At 46.5% G+C, this 21,133-nt stretch overlaps 1 protein-coding gene across 6 annotated transcripts in view; it reads right to left on the bottom strand.

Annotated features, from left to right (window-relative positions):
• galnt13 (UDP-N-acetyl-alpha-D-galactosamine:polypeptide N-acetylgalactosaminyltransferase 13) overlaps positions 1-21,133 on the bottom strand; it is a 704,750-nt gene that overhangs the window by 133,492 nt on the left and 550,125 nt on the right. For all 6 annotated transcript variants that reach the window (XM_038789559.1, XM_038789560.1, XM_038789557.1 and 3 more), the window contains one exon: positions 16,278-16,458. In XM_038789559.1, coding sequence (XP_038645487.1) covers positions 16,278-16,458 — 181 coding nt within the window. The remainder of the gene's footprint in view (positions 1-16,277; positions 16,459-21,133) is intronic.

Here is a 21,133-nt window from a genome sequence, read left to right as displayed (position 1 = left end):
TGCAGGGGTCATCCTGGTAGGCGGGGGCGGAGGGGGGGGGGGATCCAAGTCTGCAGGGGGCCTCCACGGTGACCAGACCCGCGATCTACCAATTGGCGCCCGGCTAATTCCGGGGGGGTGGGGGGCCTATGTTCCTCCGCGCCAGGCCCCTGTAGGGCTCTGCCATATTGTCCGGGTGCCGGCGCGGAGACGGCAACCCACGCGCCGGAAGACTCACGCCAGCCGTGGTGCACCTGCACCGGCCTTGGCGCACTGGCTTTCGAACGCACAGCACTCCGGCGCCGGACTAGCCCCCTAGGAAGGGGGGAATGTCTGTGCCTGGAGGCCTGTTGACGCCAGCGTCACTCGCGCCCATTTTTACGCCAGCGTCAACACTTGGCCTGGATTTCAGAGAGTCCCGACCGATGTTCTTTAAAAGTCGATCCATTGCTCCCTCTCCCACCAGAACCCCCAATGTGACTACCATGCCACCCCATCCCAATCCAGCAGAGGGCAGCAGAGCAGATCTACTGATTGGCAGTTCCGGGGAAATTTGCATACTCGCAGTGCGGTCAGCCTAATTTGAAGGTGTACCTGCGAAAGAGACCCGAGGAGTTTGTGTGAAGGCGAGCATCCAGCAGAGAGCAGCAGAGCAGAGCTATTGATTCGCTGTTCCGGGGAAATTTGCATACTCGCAGTGCGGTCAGCCTGATTTGAAGGTGGTTTGTGGAGGGGCTGTTGTCAAGTGACAGTTAAACCCGAAACACTTCGTCAGTGTTTCCCCCCCTACCTCCTCCTCTAACCAAAAAAAAAACCACGGTCATTGGGAAGCGGGAGCAGGGGCCTGTCGTGAAGGTGAGTGAGTGCCTTTAAATTTGCTTACCTTTCAGCGGGAGCAGGGTTTGAGGGAATATCAGGTAAACTCTTCCTTTCTTTTTCTTGTTTTTTTTAAATCTAGAGGTGATGTCAGGGAAGGCAGTACAATGCTCCTCCTGCAGAATGTTTGAGGTGAGGGACGCCGTCAGTGTCCCTGCTGATTTCATCTGTGGGAAGTGCACCCAACTCCAGCTCCTCAAAAACCGTGTTAGGGAACTGGAACTGGAGCTGGATGAACTTCGGATCATTCGGGAGGCAGAGGAGGTCATAGAAAGAAGCTTCAGGAAGGTAGTTACGCCAAAGAATAAAGATAGATGGGTGACGGTGAGAGGGGCTGGGGGGAAGCAGTCAGTACAGGGATCCCCTGTGGTCGTTCCCCTTAGTAACAGGTATACCTCTTTGGATACTGTTGGGGGGGGGGACTTACCAGGGATCAGCCATGGGGTACAGGTCTCTGGCACAGAGTCTGTCCCTGTTTCTCAGAAGGGAAGGGGGGAAAGGAGTACAACATTAGTCATTGGAGACTCCATAGTTAGGGGGATAGATAGGAGATTCTGTGGGAACGAGAGAGACTCGCGGTTGGTGTGTTGCCTCCCAGGTGCCAGGGTCCGCGATGTCTCAGATCGTGTTTTCGGGATCCTTAAGGGGGAGGGGGAGCAGCCCCAAGTCGTGGTCCACATAGGTACCAACGATATAGGTAGGAAAAGGGATAGGGATGTAAGGCAGGAATTCAGGGAGCTAGGGTGGAAACTTAGAGCTAGAACAAACAGAGTTATTATCTCTGGGTTGTTACCCGTGCCACGTGCTAGCGAGACGAGGAATAGGGAGAGAGAGCAGTTGAACACGTGGCTGCAGGGATGGTGCAGGAGGGAGGGTTTCAGATTCCTGGACAATTGGGGCTCATTCTGGGGTAGGTGGGACCTCTACAAATGGGGTGGTCTACACCTGGACCAGAGGGGTACTAATATCCTCGGGGGGAGGTTTGCTAATGCTCTTCGGGAGGGTTTAAACTAGTTCAGCAGGGGATTGGGAACCTGAATTGTAGCTCCAGTACACAAGAAGCTGAGAGTAGTGAGGTCATGAGTAAGGTTTCAAAGTTGCAGGAGTGTACCGGCAGGAAGGAAGGTGGTCTAAAGTGCGTCTACTTCAATACCAGGAGCATCCGGAATAAGGTGGGTGAGCTTGTGGCATGGGTTAGTACCTGGGACTTCGATGTTGTGGCCATTTCGGAGACATGGATAGAGTAGGGCGAGGAATGGTTGTTGCAGGTGCCGGGATTTAGATATTTCAGTAAGTTCAGGGAAGGTGGTAAGAGAGGGGGAGGGGTGGCATTGTTAGTCAAGGACAGTATTACGGTGGCTGAGAGGACATTTGATGAGGACTCGAATACTGAGGTAGTATGGGCTGAGTTAAGAAAGAGGAAAGGAGAGGTAACCCTGTTAGGGCTTTTCTATAGGCCTCCGACAAGTTTCAGAGGAAAGGATTGCAAAGATGATTCTGGATAGGAGAGAAAATAATGGGGTAGTTGTTATGGGGGACTTTAACTTTCCAAATATTGACTGGAAACACTATAGTTCAAGTACTTTAGATGGATCCGTTTTTGTCCAATGTGTGCAGGAGGGTTTCCTGATGCAGTATGTAGATAGGCCAACAAGAGGCGAGGCCATATTGGATTTGGTACTGGGTAATGAACCAGGACAGGTGTTAGATTTGGAGGTAGGTGAGCATTTTGGTGATAGTGACCACAATTCGATTACATTTACTTTAGCGATGGAGAGGGATAGGTATAAACCACAGGGCAAGAGTTATTGCTGGGGGAAAGGCAATTATGGTGCGATGAGGCAAGACTTAGGATGCATCGCCTGGAGAGGAAAACTGCAGGGGATGGACACAATGGAAATGTGGAGCATGTTCAAGGAACAGCTACTGCGTGTCCTTGATAAGTATGTACATGTTAGGCAGGGAGGAAGTGGTCGAGTGAGGGAACCATGGGTTACTAAAGCAGTTGAATCACTTGTCAAGAGGAAGAAGGACGCTTATGTGAAGATGCTTGAGAGTTACAAGTTAGCTAGGAAGGCTCTAAAGAGAGAGCTAAGAAGAGCCAAGCGAGGACATGAGAAGTCTTTGGCAGGTAGGATCAAGGATAACCCTAAAACGTTCTATAGGTATGTCAGGAATAAAAGAATGACTAAGGTAAGAGTAGGGCCAGTCAAGGACAGTAGTGGGAAGTTGTGCGTAGGGTCCGAGGAGATAGGAGAGGTGCTAAATGAGTATTTTTCGTCAGTATTCACACAGGAAAAAGACAAAGTTGTCGAGGAGAATACTGAGATACAGGCTACTAGACTAGAAGGGCTTGAGGTTCATAAGGAGGAGGTGTTAGCGATTCTGGAAAGTGTGAAAATAGATAAGTCCCCTGGGCCGGATGGGATTTATCCTAGGATTCTCTGGGAAGCTAGGGAGGAGATTGCTGAGCCTTTGGCTTTGATCTTTAAGTCATCTTAGTATACAGGAATAGTGCCAGAGGACTGGAGGATAGCAAATGTTGTCCCCTTGTTCAAGAAGGGGAGTAGAGATAACCCTGGTAACTATAGACCAGTGAGCCTTATTTCTGTTGTGGGCAAAGTCTTGGAAAGGTTTATAAGATATAGGATATATAATCATCTGGAAAGGAATAATTTGATTAGAGATAGTCAACATGGTTTTGTGAAGAGTAGGTCGTGCCTCACAAACATCATTGAGTTCTTCGAGAAGGTGACCAAACAGGTGGATGAGGGTAAAGCAGTTGATGTGGTGTATATGGATTTCAGTAAAGCGTTTGATAAGGTTCCCCACGGTAGGCTATTGCAGAAAATACAGAGGCATGGGATTCAGGGTGATTTAGCAGTTTGGATCAGAAATTGGCTAGCTGATAGAAGACAAAGAGTGGTGGTTGATGGGAAATGCTCTGACTGGTGTCCAGTTACTAGTGGTGTGCCACAAGGATCTGTTTTGGGGCCGTTGCTGTTTGTCATTTTTATAAATCACCTGGAGGAGGGCGTAGAAGGATGGGTGAGTAAATTTGCAGATGACACTAAAGTCGGTGGCGTTGTGGACAGTGCATAAGGATGTTACAAGTTACAGAGGGACATAGATTAGCTGCAGAGCTGGGCTGACAGGTGGCAAATGGAGTTTAATGCAGAAAAGTGTGAGGTGATTCATTTTGGAAGGAATAACAGAAAGGCAGAGCACTGGGCTAATGGTAAGATTCTTGGTAGTGTGGACGAGCAGAGAGATCTCGGTGTCCATGTCCATAGATCCCTGAAAGTTGCCACCCTGGTTGAGAGGGTTGTTAAGAAGGCGTACGGTGTGTTAGCTTTTATTGGTAGAGGAATTGAGTTTCGGAGCCATGAGGTCATGTTGCAGTTGTACAAAACTCTGGTGCGGCCGCATTTGGAGTATTGTGTGCAGTTCTGGTCGCCACATTATAGGAAGGATGTGGAAGCATTGGAAAGGGTACAGAGGAGATTTACAAGAATGTTGCCTGGTATGGAGGGAAGATCATATGAGGAAAGGCTGAAGGACTTGAGGCTGTTTTCCTTAGAGAGAAGGTTAAGAGGGGACTTAATTGAGGCATACAAGATGATCAGAGGATTAGATAGGGTGGACATCGAGAGCCTTTTTTCTCGGATGGTGATGTCCAGCACGAGGGGACATAGCTTTAAATTGAGGGGAGATAGATATAGGACAGATGTCAGAGGTAGGTTCTTTACTCAGAGAGTAGTAAGGGCGTGGAATGCCCCGCCTGCAACAGTAGTGGACTCGCCAACACTAAACGCATTCAAATGGTCATTGGATAGGCATATGGACGATAAGGGAATAGTGTAGAGGGACTTTAGAAGGGTTTCACAGGACGGTGCAACATCGTGGGCCGAAGGGCCTGTACTGAGCTGTAATGTTCTATGTTCTAACCCCTGGACCTTATTCAATTACCCTTCCAGCCTAACCCTCAAACATTACCAGAATCCTCCCCCCACCCGACCCGATACAACTCAACTAACCCCTGACCCGACTCAACTAACCCCTGACCTGACTACCCATCCGCAAACCTGACCTGGCTTGACTAACCTGACCCAACTATCCATTCCCCGAACCAACTACCCATCCCGACCCAACTAACCATGCCCCGACCGAATACGTACTGCCCAATCCATCCACCCCCCACATGACCTGACTGCCCACTCCCTGACCTGACATAACTAACCCCAACCTGATTACGCATCTCCATCCCACCACCCACTGCCTCATGTACTCACCCAGTCACCCATTCCCTCACTCATCCACTCAGTCACGTTGCCGCCTCAATATAAACAGCCCTGTTCCGCACAATGTTCACTCCACGGCACAGTGGTTGTGGGTGGGGACAGAATCAAGTCAGGCTGAGTGACCTAAGGTACAGATCAGAGGCAGCCATGGGAACTGGCAAGTGTTTGAATGTCCTTTGTGATTCTTTGTAATTTAGTCCTCATTGGTTTTAAATCTGTTAGACACCCTGGCCCTCATCTCCCAAGCCCTCCCACCACCACTCACTCCCGTGCCAACTTTATGCCCTCTTTCCCGCCTCATATCCCCAAACAACCTCCATGCCATCTCATATGACCCCCACCCTCCAATGTCCCTTCCATAGCTTCCCTCCCAATATCCACGATAGGCAGCCATCTCAGAAGCTCAATGGAGATGAAAAAAAGTTAAACTTCTAAGAATCTATTAGAGCTCTAATTCATACACTTTTAAAAAATATATTCAGAGTACCCAAATATTTTCTTTTCCAATTAAGGGGCAATTCAGCATGACCAAGCCACCTCACCTCACATCTTTGGGTTGTGGGGTGAAACCCACGCAGACATGGGGAGCATGTGCAAATGCCACACGGACAGTGACCCAGGGCCGGGATTCAAACCCGGGTCCTCAGCGCCGTAGTACCAGTGCTAACCACTGCACCACATGCTGCCCATCTCATCCATACACTTGATGCATGAAATAATTCTTGTGCATCAAACCCATTCAAAGATTTTAATTCCCATCAAGTGGTCAATCTGATAGAATAACAAATTTTTATTCAGTAACCAATCAAAGACAGCTTATAGACTCTTAAAACCGCCAATCAAAATGTGAACTCAGCCCTTCTGATGAGTTGAGTGCTTTTGGGATTTCTGAAACTCAGTCAAACATTCATAATGAGTACAGCCATAATAACACTCATTGGGAAATGGCAATGATAAACTCTAGATGGTAATTTTTTTTCTAAGCCACACTTTATGGCGTGTTAATCAAAACAGCCCAACAGCCACGTTTCATTTTACTCCAATTGGTAGCTGCAGACTTTTTTCATGTTTAAAGGGCTGAGCATTTAAATGACTTCAAATCCTGATATTTACCAGACTTTATCCTCCCTTGAAGGTCATTTACATTTCCCCATACAATTGTGACTTCCACACTGCAGGTTAAGGCCCACGGAATAGCAAAAGTTGGCTCTGTTTGAAATCAGTGGTAATTTCAAATAGCCTTGCAGAGTTCTAGTTTTTTGCCACCGTGGTTGTTGCCCTACCACTTTCACCCACCAGGAAAAATAGTATCTGCTGGAAATGGGGCAAGAGATAAGCATCTGGGTCTTGCCTGCCACCATTAAAGGCCTCCAGACTCAGCTCAAGTCCACAAAAATCTGACTTAGTATGTCTGAAAAACACACACACATAGATATCTATATACTTCACCCTCAAACATCTGCAAATTCAATGTGATATATCCTCTTAGGCTGGATACTCCATCCCCGGCCTCCCAGAATGTGTTCCCCAATAGGACTGAGAATCGGGCGTCAGGGCAAAATTGGGATCAGTGCTGACCCAAGCGTCATGCTCCGACCCCCCGCTGGCAATCTGAATGGGTTCCACGCCACAGGCCAGCAGGGCAGGTAAACAATCGCAAATGGGTCAGAATGATCTATGTGCATCTACCGAGTGGGCATGGCCCCCTATGCTCCACCTTTCTGTGATTCTCGGTCCCTGCAGCCTGGAATCACGTGGGCGCGGTTCACTTGTGGTCTCTACCATCATGGTCCTGGCGTGGTGCACCTCGTAGTCGACCAAGAGGGCAACAGTTTCCCCCTCCACCTCACCAGGACACAATGGTAGAGACCATCCGAGCCCCAACCCCTCCCACCGCACACTGGCCCCGATGCCCACACTGCACAGCAGCCCCAACCCCCGTATTGCCCAGATGCTCCCCCCCCCCACCCACAAGTAGAGGGATGACCCAACACTCCCCTCCCCAGGGACCGCTGTAATAGGGAGACCCCCACAAGAACTTCTGACAGTGAGACGTCCCCACAGGGACCGTTGTGATAGAGAGACTCCACCTGGACCCCTGTGATAGGAGGATCCCTATGATAGGGAGGGCTCCCACAGGGGCATCTGTGATAGGGGGAACCCCCAGCGACCCCTGTAATAGTGGGACTCCCTGCCTAAAGGAACCTTCTCCATAGAGCCCCCCCCCCCCACATACAGAATCCCTTTCCCCACACAGAACCCCCCCTGCACCCCCCTCACCCCCCCCCCCCCCTTGCCCCGGCCAGAAAAGGGACCACTGTCTGGGAGCTAGAGAGCAGTCCAGACAGGGGCAGTGGGAAGCAGTATAGCTGTAATACTTACCTTGCAGCTCCATGTGTCCATTCCTCGAAAGAGAGCAGCTGTGCCTGTGCCTTGTTCCCACAGATCCATTATCTGCAGGCCATTTATAACCTTTGATTAGTGCCTGTGATTGGCAGCTTATACAAACCATCTGCAGATTTGATCCATTCATATTCCTTCATGCTTGAGTGGCCTAAGTGGTAAAACCGCAATGATTGTAAACATTGACCACATCAAAGAGATGTAAGTTGCACGAAGTGCATTCTAATCACTTAAGCGTGTGATTTCACTGCACTCTCACAACCTCTGCCCAACCACCCCTTGCACTCTCCTTACACCCCCCCCCCCCCCCCCCCCACACTTCACTCCCATTATCCAGCCTACCTGGTAGCATTGTGGCCTCTACCTGAAGTAATCACCTTCCCCCTCTCATAACCCCCTTCCGATCCCCCAACCCATATCCAACCTCCTATCTTCCCTGGCCGAACTTCTTCCTCTCCCCCACCTTCCTCCCCCACTGCCCATCCCCCCCACCACCAACATACCGATCCCAAATCCCAATTGTGGGTGGGTAAACAGAGACACAGCAAAATCAATTTACCACATGCAGCCATACTCAATTAAACACAGTGGGTGAAACAACAATAACAAACAAAAAACCTGGCATAAACAAAACTCCTTCCCTCACAGCTACCTCCCAAGTCCAATGTTCTCACAAGTCCCACAGCCCATGGTCTCTCATAAATGACCTCTACTCCTCCAGCATATCAAAATGAACATTACCCACAATCGTTCTTTCCTGAATAGGGACAATTAACCCGGCCCATCGCTTGACCAACTCCACTTCCGAGTTCTGAAAAATACGCACCCAGGGCCTTCCTATGTGCACTCTCTCGGCTCCTTCGCCCACCACAGAATCTTATCTTTGTCCAAATAATGGTGCAACTACACTCACTTGCTTTCAGCTTCCCCCTCAGTGACCAGTGCGCTTGATCCACCCCAGGAGGTAAATCAAAGACCCCCCCCCCCCCCCCACCAACCCACCAACTCCTTGAACATCTTCACCACATATTATGTGGCTTGCGTTCTCTCGATCCTCTCAGGCAGACCTACAATCCAAAGATTCTGCCTTTTCGAACGATATTCCAAGTTTTCCATATTCTCCCTTAACTTCTTCTAGCCCTCCGTCACTCGCACGATTTCCACCTCCAACAAAGCCAACCAATCCTCGTGGTGAGCTACAGACTCCTCCACCTTCTGGAGCAATGCATGCTGTGCCTACAGACTTTGCTCCACACTCTCCATGGCTGGATTGGTCCGGCCACCCTGCCCATGTCCTCTGAGGCCTCCTTTCTCTGCTGCTCAAACTTAGCCATCAGGAAATCCACCAACTGTTCCTTGGACCACTGAGCGGACAAGGACGCCATACAGCTCTCCACTACATTTCCCTCTGTCGCAGTTCGAGATCTCCTGGTCTGACTGTTGCCCTTTACTTGTTTCACTGCTCTTTTTATAGGCCCGAGACTTGGCCTATAGAAGGAAAATTCTTGTCCCTTATATATTTTTTAAAATTTAGAGTACCCAATTCATTTTTTTTTTCCCAAGTGAGGGAAAATTTAGTGTGGCCAATCCACCCACCCTGCACATTTTTGGGTTGTGGGGGCAAAACCCACGCAAGCAGGGGGAGAATGTGCAAACTCCACACTGACAGTGACCCAGAGCCGGGATCGAGCCTGGGACCTCAGCGCCGTGAGGCAGCAGGGCTAACCCACTGTGCCACCGTGCTGCCCCTGTCCCTTATATTTAAACACTTTCTACCTGCATAACTCTTCCTGGAACACACAAAAAGGCCCAAACAATTCCACTTTGCACAGGAGCCACCTCATGGCCACTCACACCATGGCTGCCACTGGAAGTTCTTCTTTCTTTCATAAGCACCAGGTAAAAGCACAGCACCCCTTTTATCACTCACAGGAAACTTTCACTGATGGTGGATCAGGCCATTAATATGCCTATTTGCATATTGAATATTCCTTTATTCTTTATTTTGGGGACAATTGTGGCCAGCTGTATAGTTGAGAAAATACTTGAATATATCTAGTGCCTTTCAAACTACAAAGTGCCCCTCAGTGCTTTACAGCTAACAAAGTACTTTTGAACTGGCGTCACTGTTGTAATGCAGGAAATGTGGTAGTCATTTTGCAGACAGAAAGCTTTCACAAACAGCAATGTCATAATGACCAGATAATTTGTTTTTGCCACATTGATAGAGGGATAAATATTGATCAGGGCACCGGGGATCACTCTCCAATACGTCTTTGAAATAATGCCATGGGATCTTTCAACATCGACATAAGTGGGCAGACTTGGCTTTGATTGAACACCTCATCTGAAAGTTTTGAATAGATTTCCAGAAATATCAGCATTTCATTGCTCCATTTACTAATAAGAAGAATCTTTATTAGTGTCATAAGTAGGTTTACATTAGCACTGCAGTGAGATTACTGTGAAAATCCCCTAGTCGCCACACTGTGGCGCCTGTTCGGGTACACTGAGGGAGAATTCAGAATGTCAAAATCACCTAACAAGCACATCTTTCTGGACCTGTGGGAGGAAACCGGAGCACCGGGAGGAAACCCACACAGTCACGGGGGGAACGAGCAAATTCCACACAAACAGTGAACCGAGCCGGGAATTGAACCTGGGACCCTGGAGCTGTGAAGCAACAGTGCTAACCACTGTGCTACTGTGCCGCTCATATAACTGCCAAAGGGAATGCTTACAAATAGACAGGGCATTGGTTTCAAGACTTCAATGTGCCATTCCTCAACTTAACAAGCTACTGTGCTCTGCATTTTTTAAACAATGGTGCATGAAACATTACATTTCATGAGAATTCAATTGATGTCAGAAAACCAAATATGATAAACAATGTAAGAACTTCTATTGGAATATCATAGCCCATCAGTGTTCCATTTCCATATCTCATTCTGTCAACCAAAGGGACTGCACTGTATGAATTTCTAACTGGGCTCCACCTGGGAATAGAGTTTACCATATGCAAACTCCAGGGTGAAGGCTGTCCACTTGTAATCTCAGTTTAGCTGAATGAAATTGCACAGGCTACTCAGATCACTTAATACTGGAAGGAATCTGATCAGACGTTCACTATTGGAATATGGACATGAAGGAACTGAAGGAGTGACGAGGCAACTGCTGCTGTAAAACATTTGCTGATCACTGTTGTTCGTCCTGGGTTCTTTCATTTTTCAAATATTTTAATTGGTTCTTTTCACAAACTATAGTTCTCTAGTACAGATTTTGGGACGGGATTCTCTGACCTCCTAGTCTCGTGTTTCTCGGCTGCGCACTGTTCGCTGGAAGTGGGATTCTCTGTTACCGCCGCTGTCAATGGGAACTCCCACTGAGGCCACCCCTCGCCGCCCAGAAACCCGCGGGCGAGGGTGCACTGCCGGCGGGTATCCGGGCATTTCCACCTCCAGCGAACGGCCAAGAATTCCGACCCTGATGTCGTCAACTCTACTTTCTGCAGCAATGCTGAAACAATTGCTCTGTCAAATATAGTCACCCGTCAGCTATCCCATTTCTCTACCCGATTCCCATTAAAGGGCTGGAGGTTGAAAACTCCTTTTTACAGTACCTTGTTCCGAGCCCTACTTCTTTTCTTGCTCCCATTACTGAAACTTCTGCTGCAGGATAGCTTTGGAATAACAGGAGGAGGAATTTGGAGTTGAAGAACGCAATTTATTTCATGGGGGAGAGCTTTCACATTTACAAATTCCTGCTCACCAGTGGTGGACTATAGGAATTCTTTATGAGTTGGGGCTGGTGCAGAGCTCTGGTAATTTGACCCCAAGATGGACTTCTCACCATATATCTGCATCAAGACTACCTATTCCACTTGAGTAGCATCACACGACTCTGCCCTGCCTCACCTCATCTACTGTAGAAACCATCATTTATGTCTCTGTTACCTCTTGGTTATTCCAACACTCTTCTGGTCAGTTTCACGTAATCCACTCTCCATAAACAAAATTCTGCTGCCTCTACCCTACCTTGCACCAAGTCCCATTCACCCGTTACCCCTGTACTCACTGAACTATACTGGGCCCGGGTGGAACAACGCCTCAATTTTAAAATTCCAATTCTTGTTTACATATACTTTAATGGACTCATTACTCCCTCTCTCTATGATCTCCTCCAGTCCTACAACCCTCTAAAGTATTTGTACCTCTTCAATTTAGGTCTCTGATACCCCACCACAGGGCCATGCCCTCTGCTGGAATGGCCTAAGCTCTGATACACCATCTCTCAACCTCTCCACCGTTCGTCATTTCTTTCCTTTTTTCAGACACCCTTCAAAGCCTTTCTCTTTGACTAAACCTTTGGTCATATTACCTCTGATCTTCTTATGTTGAAGTCAAATTTCATTTGATGACATTCCTGTGAAGCACTCTGCGACAATGTACGTTACAGCTTGTTGTACTTCAATGGGGGGAGTTTTCCCATAATTTCATATTTCATGGGGAGGTTGTGTCAAGAACTTTGATTTATAGCAATTAGATGAAGGGAGGGTGTGCTGTGAGAAGGTGTGTCCGCGAAGGTGAGGCGGGGGAAGGTTTGTAAACAGAAATGAGTGTCCAGAACTGCCTTTTTGTCTGTACAAGAGGGGGTTGGGGTTGGCTGAGTAGAATACTACACCATACGTCATGGGACGGAGGAGGGACCAATTCTTATTGAAGCAAAGTGCTTTGTGCTTTAATGGAAAGATTTAAAAACTTGCTCACAAATGACCAGAGGGAAAAGAGAACAATCATTGCATTTTAACACGGACATGGGCACCAGGAGAAATATTACCAATTTGCAACCACTTGAATATTCTACGATACTGCCAGTTGTCACAAATGGCATTTGGCTGAGTTGGAACTGCTGACACAGCCAGGGACCCGGGTTCGATTCTCGGTTTGGGTCACTATCTGAGTGGAGTCTGCACTTTCTCCCCGTGTCAGCATGGGTTTCCTCTGGGTGCTCCGGTTTCCTCCCATGGTCCAAAGATGTGCAAGTTAGGTGGATTGGCCATGATAAATTGGCCCTTAGTGCCAAAAAGGTTGGATGGGGTTACTTGGTTATGGTGATAGGGTGGGGGCATGGGCTTAAGTAGGGTGCTCTTTCCAAGGGCCGGTGCAGACTCGATAGGCCGAATGGCCTCCTTCTGCACTGTACATTCTATAATTATAACAGATGACACTCTGAGAAGAGGGCAAATCCAGGTTGGTTCATTTGGTTCATTTCACTTTACCACATTGTGACTACAATTCATAAGACATTATAGTGTTGTGTGCCAGAACACAGTAGTGGTAGTGTTGACATGGTGTGGTGGGGTGGCACATTGGTTAGCACTCAGTGACTGGATTCTCAGTTGGGCTAAGGACATATGACCACGCCAGCCAATCAGCTGCCGCTGCCTCTGGTTGTATGCTATCTTCTCCATTAAGAGAGAGGAAAGTGCGTCAGTGAGTGTGGTGCAGCGAATCATAGAATAGAAACATAGAATTTCGACAGTGCAGAAGGACGCCATTCAGCCCATCAAGTCTGCACCGACCCCCCTGAAAGAGCACCCCATACAGGCCCATTCTCTACTCTGTCTCCGTGGTCCCAAAACTCCACCTGACCTACACATTTTAGGACACCAAGGGGCAATTTAGCATTGCCAATCCAGCTAACTTGCACACCTTGGACTGTGGGAGGAAACCGGAGTATCCAGAGAAAACCCATGCAGGACAGGGAAAACGTGCAAACTCCACAAGCGCGGTCACCCAAGGCCGAAATTGAGTGGGGTCCCTTATGCTGTGAAGCAGCAGTGCTAACCAGTGTGGCACCGTGCCGCCCCTTGCATGTGAATGTAATTCAATGTGTTTGGGTGCTATGCCTGTCATAATTGAATTGCTAGCAATGTGTGCAAGCTGAGAAGTGTGGGTATCAGACTTTCAGCAGAGTTAACTGGTGAGGGTGAGATGAGCCTTTGTGAGGTGCAAGTCTTGCTTGATAGATAATATTGACAGTTGAGTGAAGGGAAAATGGTGAATTGAGCCATCCATGAGTCTAGTAGTTCAGTTGCAAGGATATGCCATTTGAAGATAAATTTACTTACCTTGTCCACTAGTGGTGTCATTAAAACTCTTGTGGCACAACATCGAGGTATTTGGGATGACAGTGTTCGCATTGGTCTCCATGGCTCTCTGCTTCTATTTATTTTCTGAGTGCTTATGTGGAGAGCCGGCCTGACCCCCCTGTGAATTCAGGATCTCCTGTTCATCCCCTTCACCAGGGCTTCGAATGCTGCATCAGAAAATCTGGAAGCCGTCTCTCTGCCGCGCTGTGCCATTTTCACTCTTCCTGTTGGTAGACACTTGTCCACAACAACTTCCAGTAACTGCTGCAGCCAAAAAGCACCTCCCCTTTCAGAAGTTCAAGCTGCTTGTAGTAGTGCAGGTTAAACTGAAATGGTGCTAGCTACCCAGGAACTTGGGTCCATGCTGAGAAGCACAGCTGCTATAATTTAAATTAGCTGGCAGCATGCAAACTACATGCATTATTTTGACTTGGTGCCAGTTTTCATGGGCTATCGATTTATTTTATCAAAATGTACCATCATGTTTCCTGTCACCTTCGAAAGACAGAAAATACAATTCTTGCAGCATTTTCAGACACCTACAGTTTAAAATTAGTAGTCTGACAAGTACCAGGCTCCAGATTTTGTTTTGTAATTTGATAAGGAAATATAACTATCATGTTTTTTTCTAGCTGTTTTACAACACAAAATGAAATCATATTTGAAAATGAATTTACGTCAGCACACCATCCTTCCCAGGTGGAATTTAAAACTGAGGTCCCACTTGTCTGTTTGAGTTGTTCAGATGGTTGACAAAGTTCCCACAGCACTATTCAGAAAATGAAGGGAGTTTTTCCAATGTCAACCAATATTGCCAAAATAATTGAGTAACTGTCCATTCATCGTATTGCTATTTGTGGGACTGTGATGGGGGCAAAATTACTACTGTGTTCACCTAGATAACAACAATTATCGTATTTCAAAATAATTCATTGTGCCCACTGGGCTTTGGGATGTTTCTATCAGCAATGCTGAGGTGCTCTCCTATTTTTGCTCTCTTGAGCTGTTCTGTTCTGATTAAAGAAGTAGCCCCATTTCTCCATTATACAATCTGCAAGGATTTTGGTGCCACATTCAGCTAAATTGGCTTCATGCATTTCCCACTGAGCTATTAATCTAAATTTGTGCATTCCACACCTGAATTTATCATTTATGCAATAAAGTAGCTCATTAGATAGCAGAGAAGTGTGAGGATTGCAAAGGTGCCTTGTTTCTGTTTTAGCTACTATTGGATTTATGTTGCAAAAAATCAGTTGTGGCACTAATATGAACAGCAAGCTTGCCTGTTTTTCTTTAGCTTATGCTAAATTGTTGAAATATTAGTAAATAATGAGGAAATCTAAACCTAATGAATAACAGAATTATTGATTTTTTATTACGATTTGGCAAAATTGATGAACTGTGGTTTCTATCTCACAAATATTATATTTCTGTTTAATTCACATTGCCTGCATTACTGTTGTTACAAAATATATGATGTGGAGATGCCGGCGTTGGACTGCGCGGTGAGCACAGTAAGAAGTCTTTCAACACCAGGTTAAAGTCCAACAGGTTTGTTTCAAACACGAGCTTTCGGAGCACTGCTCCTTAGGAAACAAACCGGTTGGACTTTAACCTGGTGTTGTAAGACTTCTTACTGGACAAAATATATAAGAATGATACAAAAAGGTCAATCACCTTGCCAAAATTTATTTTGGGGATGAGGACATTGTGGGCAAGGCCAGCGTTTATTGACCATCCTGGATGGCCTGAGACAATGGTGGTAGGTCCTCTTCCTGAACTGTTGCAGAGCATGTGGTATGCAGATTCTATGCAACTGAATGGCTTTCTAGGCAATTTCAGAGGGCAGTTAAATGTAAATTACATTGGTGTGGAATTGGAGTACGCATGGCCAGAGCAGGCAAGGACGGAAGATTTCTTTCCCTCAAAGGCATCACTGAACCAATTTATTTTAACTACAATCTCGTAGCTGTCTGGTCAATTTATTGAAACCATCTTTTTTTTCTTTTCAGATTTATTTTTAATTCTCCAAATCCATGCTGGGATTTGAACTCACGTTATCTAGATTGCTACTCCAGCAATGTAAATACAGTACTATCATAATGCATTCATTAATAATTGAAGAATGCTATGATTTGGTTATTAATCTAATAATTAGAACAGCCAACTAAGTTGCTTCAGGTGTAGCTTGCCCTGTATCATTACATATTGGACAAAACTGCACACATTTACTGTTGGCGACAGATATAAAGGAAAATCTAATTTTTTGACATAAGAACAACAAACAGTCTGGAAAACGGTTCTCAACTCAGTGGGCTACTTTTTTTTAAAGCCAGAAGAATTATGACAAACATTCTATACTAATAACCTTCACCAATGAATCTTCAACAGCTTCTGCCAACAAGCAATTTAATAGCAATGGAAAGGATGCAAACTCATTTACCCAATACGAATGGGGTGTAAATCTTTAGAAGTGGAGCATGAAATAAACCCTCATCACTCTGTACTGTAACGCAGTTAATAAAGGTCAGATCAAAACAAACTATTTCCCCAGAGTGTATGTGTACCTGGTGATATAATATAGAAGAAGTCCTTGAAGTCATCCATCCAGACTTCTGCCAGGCGTCTATTGTTCTTGTTAATGATATGTCCAGTACCACCAGGGAATGTGTACGGGGTTGCCTTCCGGAACACATGACCAACATGAGAGCAAGTAATAATTTCCAAGGATCCACCACACTGCCATATCTGGGAAAAGACAAAGTAGATTTTTTCTTCAAATATTCAAACATTTTTTTGTAGAAACTGAATCCCCTTTTCTAACAAACTCTGTATTTTGCTTCGGTGATTCTTGAATGATTTCCTGGAACCAGGAATTTTCCCCTGACCTGGGCAGGCAGGGGGAAGATAATCAGTTAGGAGTTCTTGGTGGTTGCTTTCACCCAACAATACGTATGGAATTGTCTGCTGGAAATGACTTTGGGTATGTATTCTGTCTGCCCAGTTATGAGCTTATTTATTCAAATTGGAAGTCTGTGATGAGAGATTGTCATATGACATATTCCTCTCACCATGCTGCAGAAATGTTGTGTTCAAGAAATGTTTGTGCTTTGCTATGGACTGTGGGGGAGGGAAGGAGCTCAAGTATAAATAGCTAGTTCGCTTAGTGCAACCCACTGCACAGCGTCAAGCACAAAAACTAGAAGCTCAAAAAAATCTTTAGTTGACAGCGCTCCAAATAATTAGACATTAAGTATCAAAAGCCAAAATATTTTACTGTTATTTTGTCTTCCAACCAAAGCTGAAATAGCACAGCCCGTTCCCGCTCTGATGCTATATTTCCTGCTAGCTTCTATTGTGAAATTAATCCTACCTGAATCAAGCAGGAATTGAATTAATATATGCAAATCAGGTTATAATGACATACAATGGAGCCCAATGCCATTTCCTACTGAGCAGAGTTTTCACCATGGAAACTTGGCTCAGTACAAAACCTGGTGGTACAGTAAAAGGACTGAAAAATTAGGTGGTAAAATTATTTTTACTGAGCAAGGAGCAGAAGTGCTCTTCAAGGTGACGCAGGAATAATCATGTCCAATATATCATCCTGGGCCCCCTGAAATTACAAGACCTGTTCCCCAAACTACAAGTGAATCTTCTCGAGGCAACAGGTGGCAGGAGAGTCCTGTAGACGGTTATTAATTCCCATTTAAGGGCCTCTGGCACGGAGTCTGTCCCTGTTGCTCAGAAGGGAAGGGGGGAAAGGAGTAGAACATTAGTAATTAGGGACTCAATAGTCAGGGACACAGATAGGAGATTTTGTGGGAGCGAGAGAGACTCACGTTTGGTATGTTGCCTCCCAGGTGCAAGGGTACGTGATGTCTCGGATCGTGTTTTCCGGGTCCTTAAGGGGGAGGGGGAGCAGCCCCAAGTCGTAGTCCACATTGGCACTAACGACATAGGTAGGAAAGGGGACAAGGATGTCAGGCAGGCCTTTAGGGAGCTAGGATGGAAGCTCAGAGTGAGAACAAACAGAGTTGTTATCTCTGGGTTGTTTCCCATGCCACGTGATAGTGAGATGAGGAATAGGGAGAGAGAGCAATTAAACACGTGGCTACAGGGATGGTGCAGGCGGGAGGGATTCAGATTTCTGGATAACTGGGGCTCTTTCTGGGGAAGGTGGGACCTCTATAGATAGGATGGTCTACATCTGAACCTGAGGGGCACCAATATCCTGGGGGGGAGATTTGTTAGTGCTCTTTGGGGGGGTTTAAACTAATTCAGCAGGGGCATGGGAACCTGGATTGTAGTTTTGGGGTACGGGAGATTGAGAGTATAGAGGTCAGGAGCACAGATTTGACTTCGCAGGAGGGTGCCAGTGTTCAGGTAGGTGGTTTGAAGTGTGTCTACTTCAATGTCAGGAGTATACAAAATAAGGTAGGGGAACTGGCAGCATGGGTTGGTACCTGGGACTTCGATGTTGTGGCCATTTCAGAGACATGGATAGAGCAGGGACAGGAATGGTTGTTGCAGGTTCCGGGGTTTAGGTGTTTTAGTAAGCTCAGAGAAGGGGGCAAAAGAGGGGGAGGTGTGGCGCTGCTAGTCAAGGACAGTATTACGGTGGCGGAAAGGATGCTAGGTGGGGACTCTTCTTCCGAGGTAGTATGGGCTGAGGTTAGAAACAGGAAAGGAGAGGTCACCCTGTTGGGAGTTTTCTATAGGCCACCTAATAGTTCTAGGGATGGAGAGGAAAGGATGGCGAAGATGATTCTGGAAAAGAGCGAAAGTAACAGGGTAGTTGTTATGGGAGACTTTAACTTTCCAAATATTGACTGGAAAAGATATAGTTCGAGTACATTAGATGGGTCGTTCTTTGTACAATGTGTGCAGGAGGGTTTCCTGACACAATATGTTGACAGGCCAACAAGAGGCGAGGCCACATTGGATTTGGTTTTGGGTAATGAACCAGGCCAGGTGTTAGATCTGGAGGTAGGTGAGCACTTTGGAAACAGTGACCACAATTCGGTGACCTTTACGTTAGTGATGGAAAGGGATAAGTATACCCCGCAGGGCAAGAATTATAGCTGGGGGAAGGGCAATTATGATGCCATTAGACATGACTTAGGATGTGTAGGCTGGAGAAGTAGGCTGCAAGGGTTGGGCACACTGGATATGTGGAGCTTGTTCAAGGAACAGCTATTGCATGTTCTTGATAAGTACGTACCAGTCAGGCAGGGAGGAAGGGGTCGAGCGAGGGAACCGTGGTTTACCAAAGAAGTGGAATCTCTTGTTAAGAGGAAGAAGGAGGCCTATGTGAAGATGAGGCATGAAGTTTCAGTTGGGGCGCTTGATAGTTACAAGGAAGCGAGGAAGGATCTAAAGAGAGAGCTAAGATGAGCAAGGAGGGGGCATGAGAAGTCTTTGGCAGGTAGGATCAAGGAAAACCCAAAAGCTTTCTATAGGTATGTCAGGAATAAAAGAATGACTAGGGTAAAGGTAGGGCCAGTCAAGGACAGTGGTGGGAAGTTGTGTGTGGAGGCTGAGGAGATAAGTGAGATACTAAATGAATACTTTTCGTCAGTATTCACTCAAGAAAAAGATAATATTGTGGAGGAGAATGCTGAGACCCAGGCTATTAGAATAGATGGCTTCGAGGTGCGTAGGGAAGAAGTGTTGGCAATTCTGGACAAGGTGAAAATAGATAAGCCCCCGGGGCCTGATAGGATTTATCCTAGGATTCTCTGGGAAGCCAGGGAAGAGATTGCTGAGCCTTTGGCTTTGATTTTTAGGTCATCATTGTCTACAGGAATAGTGCCAGAGGACTGGAGGATAGCAAATGTGGTCCCTTTGTTCAAGAAGGGGAGTAGAGATAACCCCGGTAACTATAGGCCGGTGAGCCTAATGTCTGTGGGGGTAAAGTCTTGGAGAGGATTATAAAAGATACGATTTATAATCATCTAGATAGGAATAATATGATTAGGGATAGTCAGCATGGTTTTGTGAAGGGTAGGTCATGCCTCACAAACCTTATCGAGTTCTTTGAGAAGGTGACTGAACAGGTAGACGAGGGTAGAGCAGTTGATGTGGTGTATATGGATTTCAGTAAAGCGTTTGATAAGGTTCCCCATGGTCGGCTATTGCAGAAAATACGAAGGCTGGGGATTGAGGGTGATTTAGAGATGTGGATCAGAAATTGGCTAGTTGAAAGAAGACAGAGAGTGGTAGTTGATGGGAAATGTTCAGAATGGAGTTCAGTTACGAGTGGCGTACCACAAGGATCTGTTCTGGGGCCGTTGCTGTTTGTCATTTTTATAAATGACCTAGAGGAGGGCACAGAAGGATGGGTGAGTAAATTTGCAGACGACACTAAAGTCGGTGGAGTTGTAGACAGTGCGGAAGGATGTTGCAGGTTACAGAGGGACATAGATAAGCTGCAGAGCTGAGCTGTGAGGTGGCAAATGGAGTTTAATGTGGAGAAGTGTGAGGTGATTCACTTTGGAAAGAATAACAGGAATGCGGAATATTTGGCTAATGGAAAAATTCTTGGTAGTGTGGATGAGCAGAGGGATCTTGGTGTCCATGTACATAGATCCCTGAAAGTTGCCACCCAAGTTGATAGGGTTGTGAAGAAGGCCTATGGTGTGCTGGCCTTTATTGGTAGAGGGATTGTGTTCCGGAGCCATGAGGTCATGTTGCAGTTGTACAAAACTCTAGTACGGCCGCATTTGGAGTATTGCGTACAGTTCTGGTCGCCTCATTATAGGAAGGATGTGGAAGCTTTGGAACGGGTGCAGAGGAGATTTACCAGGATGTTGCCTGGTATGGAGGGAAAATCTTATGAGGAAAGGCTGATGGACTTGAGGTTGTTTTCGTTAGAGAGAAGAAGGTTAAGAGGTGACTTAATAGAGGCATACAAAATGATCAGAGGGTTAGATAGGGTGGACAGCGAGAGCCTTCTCCCGCGGATGGAGGTGGCTAGCATGAGGGGACATAGCCTTAAATTGAGGGGTAATAGATATAGGACAGAGGTCAGAGGTGGGTTTTTTACGCAAAGAGTGGTGAGGCCGTGGAATGCCTTACCTGCAACAGTAGTGAACTCGCCAACATTGAGGGCATTTAAAAGTTTATTGGATAAGCATATGGATGGTAAGGGCATAGTGTAGGTTAGATGGCCTTTAGTTTTTTTCCATGTCGGTGCAACATCGAGGGCCGAAGGGCCTGTACTGCGCTGTATCGTTCTATGTTCTATGTTCAATTGGTGATGGGGCAGGAAGGCTCTTCCAGGGACTTCCCAACAAGGACATAATCAAGGTGGAGTCCCTGCCCGCCGCCCTCCTGCCTCATTAAGTGATCTCCCCGCCAACAAACCCGCTGTTGGTGACAGCACAAGATTCCAGGCTACATTTCTCCCAGTTGGATCAGC

Source organism: Scyliorhinus canicula, chromosome 2 (assembly GCF_902713615.1).
Source record: "Scyliorhinus canicula chromosome 2, sScyCan1.1, whole genome shotgun sequence".
Lineage (NCBI taxonomy): Eukaryota > Metazoa > Chordata > Chondrichthyes > Carcharhiniformes > Scyliorhinidae > Scyliorhinus > Scyliorhinus canicula.
The sequence above is the reverse complement of the archived record's forward strand: the minus strand, read 5'-3'. Positions and strand labels throughout refer to the sequence as shown.